Source organism: Tauraco erythrolophus, chromosome 26, assembly GCF_009769465.1.
Source record: "Tauraco erythrolophus isolate bTauEry1 chromosome 26, bTauEry1.pri, whole genome shotgun sequence".
NCBI classification, from domain to species: Eukaryota; Metazoa; Chordata; class Aves; order Musophagiformes; family Musophagidae; genus Tauraco; species Tauraco erythrolophus.
This window is the reverse complement of record NC_141490.1, coordinates 2,149,640-2,171,439: the sequence shown is the minus strand read 5'-3', so window position 1 is coordinate 2,171,439 and position 21,800 is coordinate 2,149,640. Positions and strand designations below refer to the sequence as shown.

The 21,800-nt window shown below is 42.2% G+C and overlaps 1 protein-coding gene across 2 annotated transcripts in view; it reads right to left on the bottom strand.

Annotated features, from left to right (window-relative positions):
- Positions 1-420: 420 nt before the first annotated feature.
- The window catches only part of ALG9 (ALG9 alpha-1,2-mannosyltransferase), a 32,339-nt gene continuing 10,959 nt past the window's right edge, over positions 421-21,800 (bottom strand). For both annotated transcript variants that reach the window (XM_086626954.1, XM_086626956.1), the window contains 6 exons: positions 20,377-20,531; positions 18,011-18,140; positions 17,452-17,599; positions 17,000-17,129; positions 11,056-11,186; positions 421-622 (listed from right to left, as the gene is read on the bottom strand). In XM_086626954.1, coding sequence (XP_086483080.1) covers positions 499-622; positions 11,056-11,186; positions 17,000-17,129; positions 17,452-17,599; positions 18,011-18,140; positions 20,377-20,531 — 818 coding nt within the window. In that variant the 3' untranslated portion in view covers positions 421-498. The remainder of the gene's footprint in view (positions 623-11,055; positions 11,187-16,999; positions 17,130-17,451; positions 17,600-18,010; positions 18,141-20,376; positions 20,532-21,800) is intronic.

Genomic DNA, 21,800 nt, shown 5'->3' with positions numbered 1-21,800 from the left:
AGGAAGGCTGGTTCTGTACCAGAAACACTAGACGAGAAACAACTTGTTGGCAGATGAGGATGGTGGAGGTGGGGGGCAGGAGAGAGAGAGAAAGAGAGAGAGAGGGGATGAACTGGATTTTCCCAGTGCCAAATTGCAACCTGGAGCAAAGCCTCGTACTGTCATTCCTTTTTATTTTCCATTTTTCTCTTCTCTAGTGTAATGAATAATAACACAAGGAGCAGCAGGGATAATACGTTTGTAGGTGGCTGCTGGATTTTCAAATGGTTTCTTACCAATACTTTCTGTGTAGGCAGAGCAGAGACCTGACACTGAGAAATGAAAGCAGATGATGCACCCTTTTCACAGCTGGAAGCTTGCAGAGCAAAATCACTTCATGGGAAATCTTTATTAGTGAATCTTACAAGCGCAATCTTTCAAAAAAGGAACTGTAGATGGCTTAGGCAGCTGTCCAAGAGTGTCAGCAGATGCTTTTGGTTTTGTTGCCCAGGTGTGTTGCTAGCCTCCCATTTTTTTCCTGGTTTGCTTCAACCTCCGGGATTTCAGAATAGTATAGTTTGCATACCATGTGTACTGTTCTGAGAGGAGAGGGATGTAGAATGCACGCAGCAGCTTTGAGGACCTGAAACCAGAAAGGAAAAACAAATCATCCTTAAAGCGCTCATTAGCCAGTATGTTCACAATGATACAAATGAGGCTTTGCAAAAGATTTAGGCTGGTCAGTCAGTGACATGAGGAATGCTAATGGTTCAGGCATATGAAGCCCAGTCCCATTTTCTCCTTGTCTGTAGGACCAAAGTTGCTTTGTGTCAGCATCATCAGTTTAAGAGCAGCAGCCTGCCCAGTTCTTCAGCATGGCCACTATCCATTCCAGTAGGATTAAGGGGGAGAGAGAGAGAGAGCAGGAAGGTGTTTATCAAAAGGAACTTAGATCACAGATATCACTGTCCAAAAAGCAGACAGTATAGCCCTGTGGGTCTTTGGTATCATACAGACAGGCAGGCCCTTCCTGTTCCTCAGGCACACTATGACGGTGAAAGATAACAAGCATGCAGTTAGCTCCTGGCCTCTCTTCTTTTCTGTCCAATCTTTCTGGGGGCCTATTCCTCCACGCATGTCCGAAGGGCAGTAAGAACCTTTGATGGGCATTGGCATTTTGAAGTTTTGCTCTTGTGCTGATCTTCTGTTGAGGGTATTGAATTAAAGAGGGATGGACTTCTCTAAAGCCTACAAGGCACTTTGCTGCAGGCTGCCAGCATTCACTCCATGCCTTGCTAGTGCTGGGAGCTGGCATTTCATAGCACTTTGCACAATTGGACCAATGGAGTACTCAAGCATGGAGGGTTTAATGGCTGCATCAAATTAGTACCTTTTGTTTGGTTGCTAATTGATGGAGCTGTGCTAGATGAGTACATTTTAAATGCATGTATTCTTTTAGTGAGCAAACTAATAGTAAAATCCTGGTTTAAATGTGAAGCAGATAACTATAATGTCCTTCAGCAGCAGCTCTAAACCTTGCTAGAAGCTTCAAAAATTTGAGCAACCTACTGAAATCATGGCTGGGGCAGTGTCTTGCTTCCTCAGCATTGAAGCTTATCTCTTTACTTGTTGGTAAATTACCAAGTCTTGACAGACATAAGTTTAACTCCATCCACAGAAGGCTTGGAAAAGCAGCAACAGTACTCAAATTTGATTTGCAACACGCTAAGTGGTCAGGGATGGTACACAGATCCAGCATGTACTTGCTGGTCACTGCAATTCATACTGCTTTACTAGTAACACAGCCAAGGTTCTGGACATCCAATTCAAGTCACTTTTTCACAGGAAATATGAATTGTGTTTTGTTTGCTTATTGTAAGGCAGCACTGGATATCTTTCAAAAATGCAGTCTAAAAAACAATGGCAGGAACTGCCACTGTGAACTACATCTCCCCAGAGCCTTCCAGGGTTCTTAAACAGCCTTACTGCAACACATCTGAGAACAAGCAGCTCCTGATCTCCTGCAACTTGGAGTAAAAGACTATCCAGGAAAAGACTGGTCATACCTGCTTGCATTGGCACAGCACCACTCAGCAGCAGAATCCTGTTACATAAGATGCCATACAAGCACAAAGCAAGGCATTTTTCAGTTGAAGTGTTCTGTTTTTAGATAGACAAAGTGATAAGCAGTAATCTTCGCACACCGGAGAGGGGAAACTGAGGCAGAAAGTATTGTCTACCCTCAGAGAGACTGAGCAAGTCTGAATTCCTGAAATTTACAAGTCCCACTTCTAACTGTGAGATTCTACCTCCTTTCAACACCTAGCATCTTGTAAGCCTGCTTTTGCCTAGCACTCAGACCGTGCTTTAGGATATAAAAATGCTGATTGCTTTACTTCAAAGAACAAAAAGCTCAGTGATAATACTTAGGCCCTTTACAAATTGTAAAGCATCCAGCAAAGTTCTTAAATAAAAGAATCACTGGAAATGGTTGCTTTCTGTGAATTCCTGAGGTGCTGGAATCAGGAACATATTCAAAGTAGAATCTCTTAGTAGCAAATAACTAGGCAGAAGATGGTAATTTTGGTGTATTCTGAACATTTTTTGCAGCTGTCATTTCCTTGAGCCTGGAAATTGGAGGTCAGCCCTCTCACTAGAAGCAAAGGCATCCCTTTGAAAACAAGTGCTTGATTTTCCTCCTCCAACTCTTGTGGCTAATGAACATCATGTCATTGCTGAACTTATTCTGGCATCTCCTCCTCTGAGCCTGACAACCCATCATTGCTACCATGGCTGCTCTCTGTGAATGGTATGGTTTCACTTCAATTCCTTTTAGCGAAGAAAATGAAAAGAAAGAAAGACAAGAACAAGCACCTGTGTTCAAGCTGCTTGGGATGCTGTTTAAAGCAAAGAAAATGAAAAATAAGGTGGAGTACCAGCTTGCTGCTATATTGCAAGAAAGGGACAGAAACTAGCACAATTCCCCAGAGCTCAGGGTGCGTGCTTGGGTTAAGATGAAGTAATTTATTGAATTAACCTTGTGCAGTTTAGCTTAGGAACAGAGAGGAAGGCAGCACCTTCAGTTGATGACTAAGGTCCCAAATATGGAGTCTGTAGCACTGAAAATGCTTTCAGTCGCTCAGTCCAGATGTAGTCCTCACAGCAATCAGACAACAGCACCCAGTTCACATCCTCCCCTTGACCTGGATGCATCTACACACTGACAGCCTGCCCAGGCCAGCACTGCACAGCGAAGCGGGCACCCAATAATGTAAGTCTGATTGCTAGAGCAACAGAACTAAGTGCCTGTGTTTACTCTCAGTGCCGGTGCCTCTCATAGATCTGCAGAAACACTACTATCCTGTCTGTACTTCCTCTTCTTTACACCTTTTCTGAGAAACGCTCCCTATACCTTTTACTTGTTGGTATCCTGAAATACAGGCCCAATGCAGCTCACATGGTTGTACTCACATGGTCTTCATGGCATGTGTTTAGAATGTGCAGGATTCAGCTTTGCTTTCTAGAACAAAAGGATATTCCAGGAGCTGGCAGTAGCAAAAATCTCCTCTCAAATAATCCAGATCAGTGTAACCATCCTGAGTTTGCAGACAGCCTGAAACAACAACTCTGCGCAACAAAAGCTCTCCACATGCTCTTAACTTTGCTGGCATCTCAGCCCTTATTAGTTTAAATATCAATGTTCACTGTTTCACAGATGATATCACAGTGAAATGGGAGGAGAAAATACTGTTGGTAAAAAGAAGATCAAAAAAGGAGAGGCAGGAATGACTGCTGGAAAAAAATAGAGAGGGTGGAAAACCATGAGAAATGCAGAGCAGAAAGATAGCTGCTCTTCCCATCAGTGGATGTCATACATAATGCCAAGGCACTCATGACAAATAACAATACAGTGAATTGATGTATAAAGGCCACAGATGATCTACATTCCTGCACTCCTCCCCAAAACCAAGAAGTACATGATCCAACAATGGAGAGCTGTAAGTCTAAGCCAGAGGAGACCTCAGAATCAAAGTTCACCCTGCTCTTCAAGGTGAATTGATGTATTACTCAAACTGTGAAGTCCACAAGGAGTCCTTGGTTTCCACCAGGTGTTAGCTAATCAGGCTGCTGGTGCCATAGCAAAATAGCTCTTTACTAACAAGATTTATTAAGGTGAAAAGGGAACAATTTACATTGGTTCCAATTACCCAGTCTAAGGACACAAGTTAAAAAAGGCAACAGAAAATAAAAGAGGCATCTTAAAAAATAATGTTTATGTGCTTAGACAATCACATCTCAGACATAAAAACAGGAAACTCTGAATATGGCATGGCAAATGGCAGCACCAACGTATCTGCTCCGCAGCTATAAGGTCAGCCTTTGTATTTGTTCAGCAGCAACTTTCTCACTGAAAAGAGACTCAGACTGGACACAAGCACAAGCTGAGCTCTCTGCTGCTGGTAACTACAGAGCAGCAAAGCCATGGATGCCTGCTCTCTTCAGCAACCATGAGACAACCATGGCTGCTGATGCACCTACAGCTCAGGGAGTCATGACACAGCTTTAAATTCAGACAGGGAACCTTTACCTCCTGTCACCTCGCTTTGTCAGGCTCAGCAACCTCAGACAACAGATGGCACATGGAAAGATTTGAGATGACAGACGACAGTGAATATATATAATGTTCTATTTGTATTTGCTTCTAAATTTGTCCCGCAGGGACTGTGAGTGTGTGTAGCCTTAATCAGCATAGAGCTCCCAAGCAGTATGTCAGCAGCAAGATCAAGGCCACAATCACTCCAAGCTGGGTAGCCAAGGGTCTAGTGCAATGCTACTGGAACGCAGATGCAGCAAGGCTCTTTCAGTGGTGAGCTCCAGGCTGGAGCCAGGCAACAGGCAAATTCTGCCCAGCTCTTGCTGTGCCCCAGACATGGGAGGTATCCCACATTCCAGGGGGGATCTGAATTCTTTTCCATTTTTTTGGTTTCTAGGGAAGTGACTGCTGCAGCACCCAAAGCAGCTCCTAGTTAGGATAGAGGTGAACAGTTACCAGTAGGCCCAGCAGAGCTGGAACCACAGTGCTGTTTAGTCCTAAGCATATTTCTGTAAATTACTTGTTGGACTTTAGGAGAAAGTAACTCAGCAGTCCTGTTCTACTAATGCAGTGGAGGCTCCTCCAGAACGGAAGCAAGGACTGCTAAGTGAAGAGGTTCAAGTGCCCCCTTCCAAGCTCATCGGCTGACATGGAACGAAACCAGTTAGATACATGCAGTGGTGGGAGAGTCTTCCTCACTGCATCTTGTAACCTGAACTTCTTACCCCAGTGACAGCAGAATTCAGAAAGAAGCATGAGAAGGAAGAAGAGCAGGGAATGGCAGAAAGAACAGGTAGGAGGAGTTGAATCTCTGCCACATGGGCCGGACCTAGTACCTTCTAGCTACAGGCATACAAAAAAGGAAGCTCATGATCAAAGCTCTCTGAAAACTCATTAACGTTTGCACTTCCTCTAATTATAAAAATTTTGTACCAGCCATGCACCTAAGAAATAATTTAGCTACTTGTAAAACAAAAGTAGGGAAAACATTTCATGTAACATGGAGGAAAGCACCATTAAAAGGAATAAGACAGTCTCGTATCAAACCAGGGTAATGATATGCTAGAATAAGGTGACCGAAACATTAATTTTGCACTAAGAATACTTTTTTTTGATGGAAAACTCAAGTGTTGGAGCAAGCAGACAGCTCAGCTTAAAGAGTTGGAAAATATGTGCTCCTCAGTGGGGAGCTATAATATATTTCCCCTTTTGTGTGCCAGATTCTGAGTGCTCAGCCAATATAGAATTAAATGGACCTGGACAAAGCAGCTTCCTGAGGAGTATAATTAGCTGGTGGCTTGGAGTACTCTCTAATTCAATTAGCAGCACCATTTATCAGAGCCAGCTGAGATTTACATTTGCACTTGCTGACGTCAATGTGAGACTCGCAGTGAGTCCCAGAAGCCTTCAGTTCAGCAGGAGCGAATTGAACTGCTGGGGTCATTTATTTTCAAAGAATAAGAGCTGGAATTTGGGTTTGGGTGGAGAGATGTTTTGATAGTGTTTTTTTCCCCAAACGCTCCTTGCTTTGCAGCCACTGATCTGCAGACCTGAAATCTACACTGGCAGCTTCCGTCACAGATCAGTTCAAAGTGCCACTTCTTCTGCTCCTTCTCTTTTATATAAAAAAAAAAGCTGCATTTTTGTAGTGCTTTTACACGTACTTCATAGGTAGCAGGGGACATTTCCAAATCATTGTGTAGAAGCAGGTGCTGGATTTGAGAGATGTGTCATTCTGCTGAGCTGGGGAGGAGGGGGAAGGTAATTGCTCAGAAACATGAGCAGCCTGGATCATTATAGGAATTCTTGATGCATTTTCACTGACTCTGCCCACAGACCTGTGTGTCTAACCCTGGGAAGAACTCTCCCCACAGATCTACTAGTTCTGGGATCCTTTCAGCTTACCGATTTCTAGCACCTAACATGCTGTTACAGCTGTGTTACTGCTGCTCTCCTGCAGCTAAACCCCCCAAAATGATCAATTTCTCAACTCTAAGAGAGACAGCACTGCCTACATTTGTTGTCTCAAATTAAAATAACACAAAAACACAGAAGTGTTTTGCTGGGATTTCCATACTTTCTCCACCATCTGGCCTGTCAACAACTTTCTGGAGTACAGAAGTACTTGTTGCATCCCTGGAACAGTCTCAGGGCATCCTTCAGAGAACCTTCCAGCTGTATGGAGTGGCAACTCTCCGTGTCCTCCCCCTGAGGCTCTGCAGTGTCCACTCTAGCAGGCTTGGTACTCTACAGGCTGGGATAAGAACAGAAGCAAGTGAAGCAAGGGCTGACTAGCAGCAAGGGAGACTGCTGCAGCCACAGACAGAAAGATGCACCATCAGTATTTGCTTTGCAACTGAAGTTTTCCAGTCTCAAAAAAGGACAATAGCTAATGCCTGGGTCTGCAGGGCGAGACAGACCCTCACATCTCATTCAACTGCTAGGCAGATCTGCAACTGCCACTAGCTAACTCATCTGTCAGCTGCCAATCTACTGCAAAACTTGTGTCATTTCTCCTTTTGAGAATTGCTTGAGCCCCATTATTTTATGCAAGTTACAATTCAGCCACACTCAGGGAAAACAACCAAAGTAGACAACGCTGTCTTATTTTAGAAATGCTATGATGCATTCAAAGCAAGGAGCTCAACAGATTGATTGTGACCATTTGCCGTGGGAAATCTTTATGTGGATGTTACAGCAAAATCCCAATACTCTGATGCAAAACACGGCAAAGGTATTTACGTGACACCACTAGTATGAAGTTGAAGCTCCTCACTTTTTTATTCATTGCCAACAAACTCCTGGAGATAAGCGGCGAGCTAACAAACTTTTAGTCCAAATGGGAAAATGCAACACAAGAGAGCGTTTAAGAGACCTGGACAGAGTCATGGGAACACCAAGTTCCAGCAGAGCCCCTTAATCATTCATCCACTCTACCTCTTCTCCAAGGGCCAAATTACAGAAAGAAATAAAAAATATATGACAAAAAATTATGAAGCAGGCAATCCAAAAAGAGCCCTTCTGAAATTTCTCTTGCTCATGCTGTTGTGGATGGGCTGGCAAAAGGGCCTTGACCTTGTCTGTAGCATCCAGTTTTAAACGTGATACCTTTAAATGACACATTGGCTAAAACAAGAGCAGATCAGACCTTGCATGGTTTGTTCTTTCTGCTCTTTCCTGTACCATGAGTTGCCTTGGGAAGCTGTGCCCACTGCTACTCATTTGTCCTGCTATGCAGGCCATGGTTCCTGGCTTACTGTTCTTCTTCAGGGCAAACAAAGAATCTGTCAGACAAGCAGAGTGATAAGATGGGGAGATATTGCTGGTTCTCTCATCCCTCAGCATCAGTGATACCCTCCAGGTAAGAACATGCCCTTCTAGTCCTTCACTAGCATTGTGCACTCGAGCTGCTGCACCTGCTGACTGCTGAAGGTCTGCTGAAGGGACAAAGCCCAGCATTCCAAACTGCAGGAGCTCTGGAGGTACTAAACAGCAGGGATGGAAATCGGACCTGCTGCTGTGGCAACCTGGCCTCCTCCACTGGTGAAGGCACCACACCTCCCCTCTGTTCCAGCTGTGAGGCATTGATAAGGAATAGCGCGGAGAATTTCCATGCAGCACAAGAACAGGAGCAGAGGAGGCTGACAGGCGACACCAGCAGGGCTAAGAATCTGACTGCCTGATCTCGTTTCGGAATACGCTCTGCAAACTCTCTTCTATTCCAGTCTCTCACTAATGCAAGAGCATCTTTTGTTAAAGAGGACACAGCAGCTGGAAAGATCTTCTTCCCTCCCCACCACCTTCAGATTATCTGTTCTAAGGTCTTGGTGATTGCTTAGCCAGGGAGTATGCTCTCCTTCCCCCACTCCCAGTATTCTGCCTTTACATCTCCTCTTTACCAGGGTAGTATGCTCTGAGTGTGGATCACTGTGACTCCCAGCTTCCACAACAAGCTGCTGCTCCGTGGTGAGATGCTACCTTTGCTACAAGCCAAGCCATTACTTCCAGTTATAACAGCCACATGTACTCTTCCTTCACAAGCCAGACATGAAGGACCACACACAGAAATCGACATCCCTGTACTAAGTGGGTTACCAGAGTTTGGCTGCAGGCTTGCATAGATACTTAGCCAACAAGAAGCATCCAGCTTGGGAATCTAGCTGGAGTTTAGATGATCTAAATGCAACACACAGTATCATATATCAAATCAAAATAATTGCACAGGTTTTCACTGCCAAGCTTGGGAATAAGCTACCAGCCTCGGTCTGGCAGGAAGTACTTCAACAGCATTTCCCCTAGAAGCACAGAGCTGCAACACCAAATCTACCTATTTGTTCAGCCAAATTCCTGAGAAGCCAGACAGATATTTACACTTGGCAGGACACAGGGGTTTAGCTGTAAACAGGGAAATTCCTTAATCCTATCAATTTCCCCTAATAAGAGGGGGGAAAAAAGAAGAAAGAAAAATATCATTGAGTGACTCATATGGAAAGAGCATTAAAGCAGTAAAGAGAGTGACAAGGACTCAGCTCAGTACTGAGCTATGTGTTTGGCTCTAGCTTAACTGGTTGCACTGATCACAGTCAGCATTGCAGGCTGCAGCAGGGTCAGGACTGAGATGGTGTCAGATCTACACGCACCTTACAGGAAAAATCCCCAGCCAAGTTAGGAACGAACCAAAAAGCCTGGGTGAAAGTGGAGGATTCAAAACACCTGTGTCCATCCTGTGGTAAGGCCTACAGTTGCAGGCTCAACTCTCTCCCCACAAAAGGAACAAATACACTGTACTGTTGCTTCCAGACAGATGCTGGTTTGTATTCAGCAGAGCGCAGCCTCTAAGAGGATACAAAATGGGTTCAGAAGAGAGCACAGTAGTACGTCTTTAATCAAAAGCTCAGAGGCTATGGGTGCGGGCTGAAAGTGCAACAATTCAAAAAGTCCCGTAAGACAGATCAACTCCTCTACCAAACATCAGCTAAGTATAGGAAAAATGATCAAAAGTGGAAAGAAGCCATGGTGAATCCAGGACGTTCTGGAGAAGTCTTTGAGATGTACAGCCATACCAGAATAATTCACCTTGCTTTCATTAGGTGAGCTAGCATCTCTGCGGCAGACAGCCACTACCTCTGAAAGCACCCCTAGCAAATTACATCCCCATGGTTAACCCAAGGTGTCTTGAAGGCTCATTTGGACCTGGCTCAATGCTGCTGATTGACTTCAAAAGACTTTAGATCAGGTCCAAACAATCAAACCTTGGCTATTCAGCAGAGGATAGCAAGATAAACCAGCTTTAAGAACACATGAATGTGTCTTCAAAGCAGAAATGCATGTTCAGGGGTATGTGTCTGCACAAGGAGTCATTTACAAAACTCTTATGCAGATGCTTTTATTGCCTCATTAATAAGACTCATTGGCCATCTCATTCTCCCTTCCTAAAGTCCTGTCCGAATGTAACAGCAGGTCTCAGAAATCATAGTTCATGAAAAACCTTGCCAAGAAAACTTGTTTGTGTCAGCAAGCTGGGAACATTAGAGCACTCCTGGGAGTTGCTCTAACATTATCACTCTTTCTCACTGCTCAACTGCTTTTACCAGCGCCCCTCCCTGGAGGGTCCTATTACTAGGAAGTAATAAAGTCTCACGTAGAAAATAGGAGGGCACTGAACTCTGTGTTAGGTTTTTACAGAGATTTTTCCAGTCAGCCTCTCTGTCCTGTTATGACACCTACATGACCAGAGCTTGAAATGAATAAATAACCATCCCCTTGCAGCTGAGGGTTTCTGTATTTGCAGAAATGTATTAACAACAATCCCGGTTTGACCACCTTGATTCCACCCCGTTAGCCTGGAGGAGAGCAATTTCAATCTCTGCTTCTCACAGAAATTCCTGTTCAGACACACAAGCAAGTTGTTCAGTGAGCAGAAGAACCAATGAACAACGGATTCTAACAAAGGTCTTTTCCATGGATTCTCTGATGCCTAATAAAGGTGTGATCTTGCTGACTTTTCATTTGATGAGACTGCCTCCTCTCTCTGTATACCAGTTTTCATAAAATTTTTAAGTGCTTATGCCCTTTGAGACCGACTTACACCTGTCTTGAATTTGGCTGAAACAAGACAGCAGATTCAAGAGTCTGTTGGGAGGAGATGACATACACCTCATTTCTTTAGAAAGCAAACCAAAACACATTACTTCAGCAAGAAGTGCACAGGGAGGATTCTTTTTAAAAATAATCCTCACCACCCTTCTCAGCCAGCTTCACCCTCTAAAGCAATCTAGGTCATAAATATTGCAAGTACAAATTTGACAAAGGTTCCACTGTAGCCAGCAAGCTGCCTTTACTGGAAACTGGATTTCAAGCTGGCATTTGCCAATGTATCTTTCCTGCCTGTATACAGCTACTGTTGCAATGGGATAACTGAACAGAATTAGTTCACAGACCTGCCAGCCTTCCTCCCTCCCTCTCTAATGTGTAAAGCATACCTGGAAGCATCTAGGAATGGCTTGTAGGCAATGGTTACCCACTCTTCTTTGTTGGACGAATACCTTGGCTCCCTTGGGGTTTCAGCTGCTGTATCCAAGTCCACCAGATAGTGGCATTTGGAAATGTCAATCTGCAGAAAGACAGACATTCTTGTGGTTTATTTCCCGTAGGCTGCTGGTTGTATGTGTTCATTTATACAGGCTGTTATTTATCAATGACAAGGGGGTTAAATTTCTAGCAATAAGTAAAATGCTTCATGCAGGATACATGGTAAAATATTTTGAATGTTTTCAAGTAAAACCTTTATGGGAGAATACAAGGTACAACTACTGCTCTGATCACAGAAGGAGAGTCCTAGGGTCTTGTCATCTCATGGCAGAGCTTAAGCAGAATCATGGAAAACAGTATTTCCAGTAAAGTAAGCTTGTTGTCTGGCACAAATTAGGGTAGGGTTTGTGCATGAATAACCTGTCCTGTAGCACTTATGACCCTCACTGTCTCACTTGAAGCAGATGGACATCACATTGCACCTCTGAGACCACGTGGACTTGGTTGGTATCAGCACAGTCATGCCTTTATCAGCTGCGTATGACGCAAGTAACCGCTCTGCCCTGACCAAGATGTTTAGCGACACCCTGCCAAATTATGAAAACGTATTCGAGGAAGCAACATCAAAGAAATGAATTATGTGTATGACCTCCCAGTTAAATGCGCTGTGGGTAATGTCCTCAGGAGACTCATGTTATGCAACCTTCTCCCTCCTGCTGGGGAGAGTGCTTTTGGATACAAACAGGCTGTACTATTCATTTATATGAATATCCTGTGTCCCCTCCATTGAGTGGAACACATCGAGAGAGAGGACAGGTTACAAATAAGGGCTGATGTCCTCTTGTTGAAGATCTAATTGTCTATAAGTGATCTAAGTCACATTTTCAAAAGTGAAATAATCCTAAGCCTAAGGCCATGTGTAAATTGTACCAGGGTATCATTACAATACACCAGAAAAAAGAGTCCCGCATGCAGTGTACAGCAGCAAGGCTAAGCTTTTGCTGACGTAATAATTTTCAGCCACTGGAGCAAAGCAAGTTCTACCAATCTGTCATTGATTATTGCCTCTGTATTTGGGTATTTTGCTGACACTAGGTTTTGTTAGCCAAGGGTCACACTTTCTCACACCTGGCACTGGCTGAATTTTCTGGAAAAAGCTTGCAGTAGTGAACTGAGAGGCACTAGAAGTCAACAGGACTGATGCTTGCAACTATCTTATGATATTGTGCCTCTCTCAATCAGATTAATCTTAAAAGTTCTACCTCCAGGGTTTCTTTCTGCGAACTAAGAACACTGAATTCTTGAATGCTTTTTCTGGCTCTGTTGGTCCGCAAGCCATCCTTGTGGCACTCCAGCATTCCCAACTGCCAAAGGGGACTAACAGTTCCTAGTTTTGCCTCTGATATGTTATTAAGCATTGTACATTAAAATGTCACACAGTATTTTGAAACTTCTGAGAAAAGACACCAGTGAAGTACAGCACATCCTAGTAATTACTGGTGTTTTCCTTCAATAATTTAGATATTTTGATTTGGGAGACATCAAGGAACTAGAATACATGTATTTAGATACAAAAAAATTACATCACCAGAGTCCTCAAATGAAGTGGAACAGAAGACAGGGCATAACTTCTGATAATAAATACTTGCAAATTATAACATGAATCTCATTAGTTGTGTAGATGTTTTACCCGGATGGAATAAAAAGGAGAAAGGAAAGAGACTTCACATAGGAACTTAGGAAAAATACCAAGTTTTCAACTTGTGATATCTCAGTTTACAGCTGCCACCAATCCCTGCATCCAGCAGGACAGGGTTATCAGAGCGCCGGGCTACTTTGTGCCATCTAATCCCAGCCCTATTACATCAGCAAACACCAAGGAAACTGGCAAGCAAATAAAAGGTCCATCCAGCTCCTCCCAAACACCCTGCCGCTGCCAAGCCTGTGTTTGAACTCCCAACTGACTGAACAGGAGGATATAGGTGCATGCTTCTAACATGCTTCCTTCCCACTCCCAGGTATAAAAAAGGACCTGAGAAATCCACTGTAATTTCAGTAAAGAAATTCATGAGGAGGTTAAGTGTCCTGTAAGGAAATTTTTGTGCTAGGCTAGGAACTTCCATCATGTGTCTTTGTGTAAACTGGTTAAAAATTTTTTCTGAAGACAGCCACAAAACCAAATCCTTGTGCTTAATTACTGCCTGGAAACATGCTCCATGGTCCATCATAATCAGATCCTGTCAACAGTGCACACACAAAAAAAATGGTCTCTCAGCTGGTGACACAAACTCTTAGTTCTTGCTAATCTTTCAGGAGCTCTGAACAGAATGTAGATTGCAATCTCACCTTTTCCATGCACAAGCTTTTCAACATGCAGGCTACAGGGGAGTTCTTGTAAGGTCAGATCATCTCTGACTTTTGTAGAATATCAGACCCCTCCAGATTTATTTTTTTTTTGCAAACAGTCAGGGCAACAAGGGCTGGAAGGGAAAGACTAAGGACCCTATCAGGAGGAGGACTCACATTAATAAATTATATGCCTGGTGGAAGGAACGTGATCAAGTCTGGGAGCAACAAATCCTGGTCCACTTGGTTTCACTTTTACACGGAGGGCCCATGACCTTCATGAGAGATCTATATGCACTCCTTAGGAGGCCAGCTCTCCCAAGTGGCAGTTTTCCCTTTAATTAACAACGGCAGAACACAACATACACAGCTGAGTCTTGTTGATTGCACTACAGTGTGTACATCTCATCAGGTCAGATAAAAAAGGTAATGTGTGATGACCAGGTGTTTCAACAAGGAAACATTTCCTTAAGAATCACTGCATAAGTTTGCCACATTGAAAAGGTGAAGCAAAAGGCAGGGCAGCTATAACTTGATTAGTCAAATGAAAAACTAAGGTCCATTAAGCCAGGTTCACAAAGGCCTCTACCCATCAGTTACCTTAAATGCAGGCAGCTGAGATTCTCCAAGATGACTATGTCTTATTCTGTCTCACTCCCTCAAACTCTTCCTTGAGGTATCCCACATTTCAGTTTGCTCTCCCACAAAATTTTATCGCAAACTTCCTCAGACATGCTTGAATTCACTTTTCTGAAGCACCTTTGGAGTTTATTGTAACAATTTAGGCTGAAAACAATTTAATTAGGTGGATACCAGATGGCTCCATGGCATCACAACTGAGTAGCAAATGAAATTACTCCACGGGAATTCAGCTGAGGAGAATGTTGAATCCACTTCTTGCACTGTATGAGAAGAACATTCCAGTCCCTGAGAGAGGTTCTGGCTCATTAGCAAAAAGACTCCCAAACCACTAACCAAGATTTTCTGTAAGTGATGTAGAATCATTCAGAGAAAGGCAAGTCACTGCCTCAAGCACTAAGACTGATCTCACTTCTAAATGCTCCCCTAAAAGGGCTGGCACTTCCAATGCATATGACTTATCTGCCAGGTGAAAGACTGATTTTCCTTCTACCGTTCCAAGTAGAGCACAGTGCATTCTTACAAGTTACGCTGAAGCTAAGGATAATACTCATCCTGGTCAGAGGGCCAGCACAGCACCTATGCATTTATTCGGGGACTTACACAAGACTTCAGTGGTGTACAGACCTTGAAATGTTTCTTTGTAGAAAGAAGTCAGTCTTAGTGAATGGACCTGCAAGGAATTTCTAAATTACATCCTATCCTCTTCTGTTCTCCTTTCTTTTTCCTCCTCCCACTCTTTTTTTATTTGATGCAACCACTATGCTAAGTTGTGGAGAACTATATTTGATCACATCCTGAACAACAGGAGTGGGCAAGTTATAGTACAGAAATAGAGCTAAAGGCACAGCCTGCTGCTGTACTGCCACAGCCACATCTCTGGTGTCTGGATGGATGTTCGCCTGGCCACACAGAGCACAACAGGAGCTTGTCTGGTTTACCATAGATAAAGTTCAACTGTTCTGAGCAAAACCAGATATGTTTTTTCAATCACTCAAATGCATATTTCAAAAATTAGACCAAACTTCAGGTGGTTCCTACGGTTCAAAACAGTTAAAGGAAATTGGAAAAGAAGTGAAAATAAAGTGGTTAAAAAATACTTCCTCTGAAGTCAGGAGTTTTTAACAGTTTCAGCTTTTAGGCCTAATCTACTGTTCCTGCTTGGACACATCTTTGCAAAAGATAATACTCCTTATCTCTTTCTTAGCAGTTTAGGAGACAAATGCATCTCCTGAATGGGACAAGTACAAGTTAAGTGCTGTTCAACACGATTAAGGAAGGAAGAATTGCAAAACAAGAAGATTAAATCACCATTTTCCCCAGTGTCTCATAGCAACAGAAACACTTAAATTTACTTTTCAATTTTCAAGCAGAGCAGTAATAGATACTTACACTTGAAACAGAGAGATTGAGACCCATTTCTGTAGCCATTAATTGATTTTAAGCTGTCCATGGCTCAGATAATCCTTTTCAACTGTTTGTTTTCTCCCCTTTAACTGACCAACAGACTCATGCTATTTAGATTTATTTGCTATGATGATCCTTTGTGGTGCTTGCTAACTTTTTTTTTTTAATCTCTGGGTATGCTTGCACTTGTAAGCTTACTAAACTTGAGAAAAGATCTTGTGCTCTTTGGTTTTATTAGCAGGTCAGAAGTAAAAGTTTTAAAACCCCATTTAAAATTCACATTTAGTAGCTATTTTCTAACATCCTAGGCCCTTCTGCTTGCATGAGAAATACAAAAATTGTAGGACGACATTAAGAAACAACCATGAAACAAAAGTGTGTTTTGCTCCATTAGTCACAGGCTGTGCACCAGCCAGCTGTCTGTGCTAAAAATATGCAACAGTTAAAGATTTCGTAAATTAAATGCACTGCAGCAGACAGCTTCTCTCAGGTGGGAACACGCCTCCTTCCCATTTCCAGTAACTGCATAATGAGGCTCAAAATAAGAGAGCTTTAACCCAGATCGATCCTTGCCTTTACCCACAGTTTGCTCCTGTGTTACAGCACTGCCCTCCATACACTTCTGTGAACAGATTACAAGTGCTTGTACAATGTCTAACAGGCCAAAATCATGAGCCACATAAACAAGCATACGTCTACTGTCTTCAGCCAGGATAGACCCACTCCTGTAAAACAGAGACTTGGTCCATTATAGGAGAGAAGTGAGAGCTTCCTATATACTGTAGGAGACACCAAAGCTATCCTCCAAGGTGCTAAGAGAGAATGAAGCAAGCACTATGCATTTCTTGGCAGTTCATTTCATTCAACCCTTAGGACAAAAAAGAAAGGATGACTAAATATCTAGTGCACTGCAAAGAATATTTAGTGCGCTGCTAAAATTTAACCTGTGTGCTGATTTTGTTTAGGTGACACAATACAACCAAGAAAAGTAACAAATTAATAGTATCAGTATACATTATCTTAACAGATTCCCATTGAAATCACTGATGCAATTGTTTCAGTGGAGTTCCAAGTTTCTTCTTCTCAGTTGCCAATATGATGAATATATTTATATTTAAAAAGAAAAGAAAGCACAAAGGAGAATTTCAATCCCTGCTCAGTGACAAATATTTTCTATGGGGGATTTCAAACTATTCATTCAGTTCACTTTCCTGTGATCACAGTAACATATTATACTAAACCCAAAATTGCAATAACTAGGAATTACTAGTACTTCTGCTTCTTTTTTATTACTATGTCTTTACAAGAAAAATAGGAAGCTGAAATACGAACAGAAACCACTCACATAAACGGGGAAATTTCCAAGTGCTGCAGAGCGCCCATTTTTGTTCTGTAACTTGTATGGTCCCCGCAAAACGAAATGGGGAGATCAAATCATAGGCATTATATTAACACAAATTATACAGTAAAGTAAGGAAAAGAAAATAGGAATATAATCCTTACATATCGAGATGGCTCTTCCTTATTTTGGTCATTCATGTCAGTGGGAATCATCTGTGTGGCCATTGGTCCCTTGGCAAACGGTTTTGGTAACTGGCCTCTAAATTCTGACAGGATGAACTGGAGCTGCCAACTGCAGAGAACAGTGTCAGAAAGCCCAGCAGGAAAACGCAGGAGCTAGTAACGCTTTATCTGGAGAAAACCAGAAGCATAACCAAGGACATTTCATTCCTGAGGGGAGACAGCCCTGATAAAGGATCAGTCACACTACAAATTTTCAATAGCTTCTGGCCAACATAATCTGCTAACAACAAACTTCAGAATCCTTTGTTTTGGATATGCTGCTGTCAACAGAGATATCAGGTTTTGAAGGTCACTCCTATAAATACTTTTTATAAGAAATGCCCCTCCTTATAAATCTCATCAAATTGTACCTTTTACATTAAACAACTTACTTATCCGGCAGAAGAAAGCTACTTGGAAATCTGTGCCACTCCTTTCCCACGCAGACATTAACCGGTCTTCCCTCCGGCACAGTGTGAATACTTGGGTCAGTAGCAATCCTGTGAAATTCTGGGTACAGGTCCAGGGGCCCATGGTAGCCTGTGGACAGCAGAAAATTGTAAATAAGATTAAAGAAATAGGTGATATTTACATGACTACTTTTGAAAGATTACAAAAAATTGTTCAAACATTTTAACTGGTAACTTCTTGAATAAATGAAGAATGATATAATTCTAGTGATACATTCAAACATACATATATTCATACATATATGTATGTATGTATGTACAATTATATACATACGTATAACCACTCATTAATGGTGACCATTAGAACTTACTCCTTTTCCTGCAACAATGACATTCAAACTTTCAAAGTTTTATTTATTTATTTTATTTATTTATTTTATTTCTACTCTGCTGCTATAGTCAAAGCAGCACAACTTTGGCAGGCCTTAAGACTTGCCAAGACCAGAACCCAGGAAAGCACAGAATAGTCTAAAATACCAACCTCTGAATAAGGCAACCGAGCGTGACAACGACAAAAGGCCAAAGAGAAAGAGAGTCCCCAGAGCCAGCCAGTTGGAGGAGACTGTGTAGTGTTCCAGGCGGTAGCGCTGGAATATGAAGTGGTAACATTTCTGAGGAAAGAGAGAAAGACAATATAAAATTACTCAAACTCTCATATGTTCAGTGAAGTTCTACTCTTCATAAGGACCTTACAGCAGCGCCTGTATCTCCCACCAGATCTTTGATCCTCATTTTTTTCATTCAGACCCATAAAAAATGCACAGAAACTCACACGGTTCAGTGACATTTCTTAATTGATAATCCAGGGCATTAGAAGACGTTTTCAGCTCTTTGCCCTAGGAAGGCTTCAGGTCAAGATGTAAAGTGCTCTCTATCAGGGCTGCAGCTTGGTTGTTCCCAGGTGAACCAGTAGCAAGTATCCCTTTCAGACATTTTCATAGAACTGCCCTACACAGATAGACCTCATTTTCAATGCTGGACTGACTTTCTTTCTAACAGAAGTTCCATGACCCAGATTTATTGAGTGACCTATGGTTGTTTACCCGGTCTGCACAAACAACAGCTTTGAAGTGGATAAAAGATCACACAGCATCCACCAACACAGGATCCAGTGTTCTGCATCCACCTGTAAACACAAGCCACTCTGAAACTGTTAACAGAAAAGCCCTTTAGGTTTTTGTAATATAAAAGCCTTTCTGGAGAAACCCAGGAGGAACTATATACAATGTTTGCTTGGCTTTGTCTGTCCCTCCTGCTCTTTCTTTCTGCAGGAGTGATTGTTCACTTCCTATCCTAATCTGGTTTCTGTTCCTCTTGTCTTGTTTGCATTTTTCTCGTAACAACCAGATCCATGTGGTTTGGAGGAGTGGACTCTGACAAGCTTGTACTACTAGTGGGCAATCAGTTCTAAATTCTCAGTGGGATACTGAATACTGGACAAAATGTCATCAAACAGTGTTAAAATATGCAGGACAGAAATATATACTAGATTTTCCTGAAGCCTTAGTTAGCAAAGGTCCTAGATCATTGCCCTCTGATGAATATTCTGACAGCACATAGCAATTCTCAGTCAGAGCAATAAAACTGCTGGCATTACAGAGCTTGGTCCTGTACGCATGCAAGGATTGAAACTCATCTGGCGTGCTCCAGCTTAGCACTGCAAAGCATCAGCAGTGATGGGAGACAAACAGTCATAATAGCTACTGACCAGGGAAAGAGTGAGAGTGATTTGGGGCGTGCAGGCAATACTGGTGGGGAGCCCAGGACAGGAACAGCCAGCAGTGGTGCATAGCAAGACAGAGGAGAACGAGGACAAACAGCTGGAATAGGCTCTAACGAGGACTAGCGACTGCATTCCTACACCTCTTTAACACAGGAAAGATGAATAATTTTGAGCTTTGGAAAGTTTATATCAATCTATATTAGTGCTTTAGTCTATGAAGTGTTTCAAGTGATATTTACTAAACATGCAATTTTTGGCTCTTCGAAATATCCAACGCAATTTCTCGATGCCTGAAAAAAATCACTTGTCCTTTTTCAAATCAGTGAAGGATTCCTACTAGGAAACAACAAAATGCATTTCCTACACACATATATTCCTGCCCGTTAAAGCTTGCTTAACGGCAGACAAAGGAGGCAAAATGCTATAAGCCAGTTACTAATCCTGATGACATCTCTTGGATATTGTGTTGTATTGGCACTACAACATCAGAACTGCTCCTCACCAGAAAATCCCACTTGGGATGGAAGAATAACTCAAAGTCATCATGAAACAATTAGTGGCAAGGAAATATTCTCAACCATTTATCACTTCACACAATCCCGGACAAGCTCCTATGTGATCACCTTATAAAGCCATGAAACGTGATCTTTTTTATCTGAGCTGTTAAGCAGTCTGCACTGAAGTCCAAGATTATTAGATGATCTCATTCTGTACGACACTCAGGAGGGAAATCCCAAATATTTTTGCTTTTAAATCATACCTTACAGAGGGCAAATAGTCTTCTGCATACTTAGAGGAAGATTATGGTTTAACTTGTAAAATCAGCAACACGCATACACACACACACTCTTCAGTATTAGAACATTTTGTTTCCAGAGTGTCAACACCTATCCATGACACATGGTTCAAAACTGAAAACTGTACCAGCTAACAGATTAAAAACAATGATGAGAAGTTATGCATCGGACAGTTCTGAACTGTGTAATCACTGTAGATTGTGTCACAGACCCATATATTCTGCAGATGTTCCCAAACTTTAGGAAGCAATGTTAAAGAAGTCAGCTAGCAGTTACGCTTCCTCAAGGTATGAGCTCATTAAAAAAATATGTTCCACTAAAACTTACCTGAAGAGCAGACAGAGCCACAGCACCACAGAGACAGATGAGGGGATAGATGGGAAAGAGAAACCTCTCTTCTTTGTGAGGCTGACTGAAGAAAATGATGATCCAGATGTACATAGGAGCTAGAGTCAGCCAGTAGGGACGGCCCAGATTCTGAACTGAAAGAAACAAACACTCAGCAAAGTAAGAATGAGGGGTTTATCCTATTCCCCCTCTTGCACAATCATATCTTAGATTCAAAAGCCCTTTCTTCAGACTCAGACCATTGCCTTGAGACACAAACCCACCATGTTCTGATCAGCCACATTGCTAAAATCAAGGTAACATGTCCAAACATTCAGTATAGAATTTTGATCAGAGAATTTTTGTAGATTCATAGAATACTGACAATTTCAACAGACTTTAGAAGACCAAAAGTAGAAAATAAGGGACTGCATTACTGAACCCAAGCAAGAGACAAAACCCATCAAGAACTCATATATTGAAACGAGTAGTCAGAAGTACTAGATTTCCTGCTGTGTATTATGCTATACATACAAAGATCAGAAAGGATCTCCTCTGGACCTATCCTTCCACTTAAAAATAGTTGTTTAGTGACTGAAGTTTCCACAGCCTTCATTGCTTCATTACAAAAACAACGGCATTAGAGGTCTCTCAAGCGGTCTGCTTAACGGAGGAAATAACTGATTCAAAAATAACAACAATTATCCTGAATTTTAGTCGCACTGAGGAGGGTTCTACAGTGCCTGACAATTTTCAGTCCCTTTTCTGTCCCCTTGTTACTCTCAACAGCAGAGTTAAGCAATTAAGCTAACAGCATTTCACAGACAGTAAGAACAACGCACTTAGGAGAACTGCTCCTGCTGTTAAGTACAAGAACACCAAGCGAACAGCAGGAAATCTTGCATTTACAGATCTCCTACTGAGCTTTTACTGGTTTCTGACAGTATGTCAGTCATATACAAAGAATAGATACAAGCAAATACCCGTTAAGATACATTTTCAGCAATAATTATGATGTTACTGTTTCTTGCATTTAGTAAAAAATCAGAGAGCGAAGCACTAACTGGACTGATGAATCTGAAGGCTGCTGCTGACGCTTAATGAATCTTCCTTAAGAAAACAGCAGAGAAGAACTCACATTTCCTCAACACCTTTCTCCTCTCTAGAGTCACATGCCAAATGTCATGTGTTTAAACTGATGTTATTTTATTTAAGAGAAAGCTCAACGTGAAGTAGGGGATATCCTGATTCCTCCTTTCTCTACTCCCACTATATCCACACCTATGGGGACATTTCCCAAAGCATGGGGTAGCAAGACTGTCCTGCCACGGCTCTGTCCTTCGAGTTGAAGAGTGCCTTTCACGGTGCACAGAATAATTGAAGTTCAGTCTCAACATGGGTGGCAGCAGCAGAGACCAGAGGAT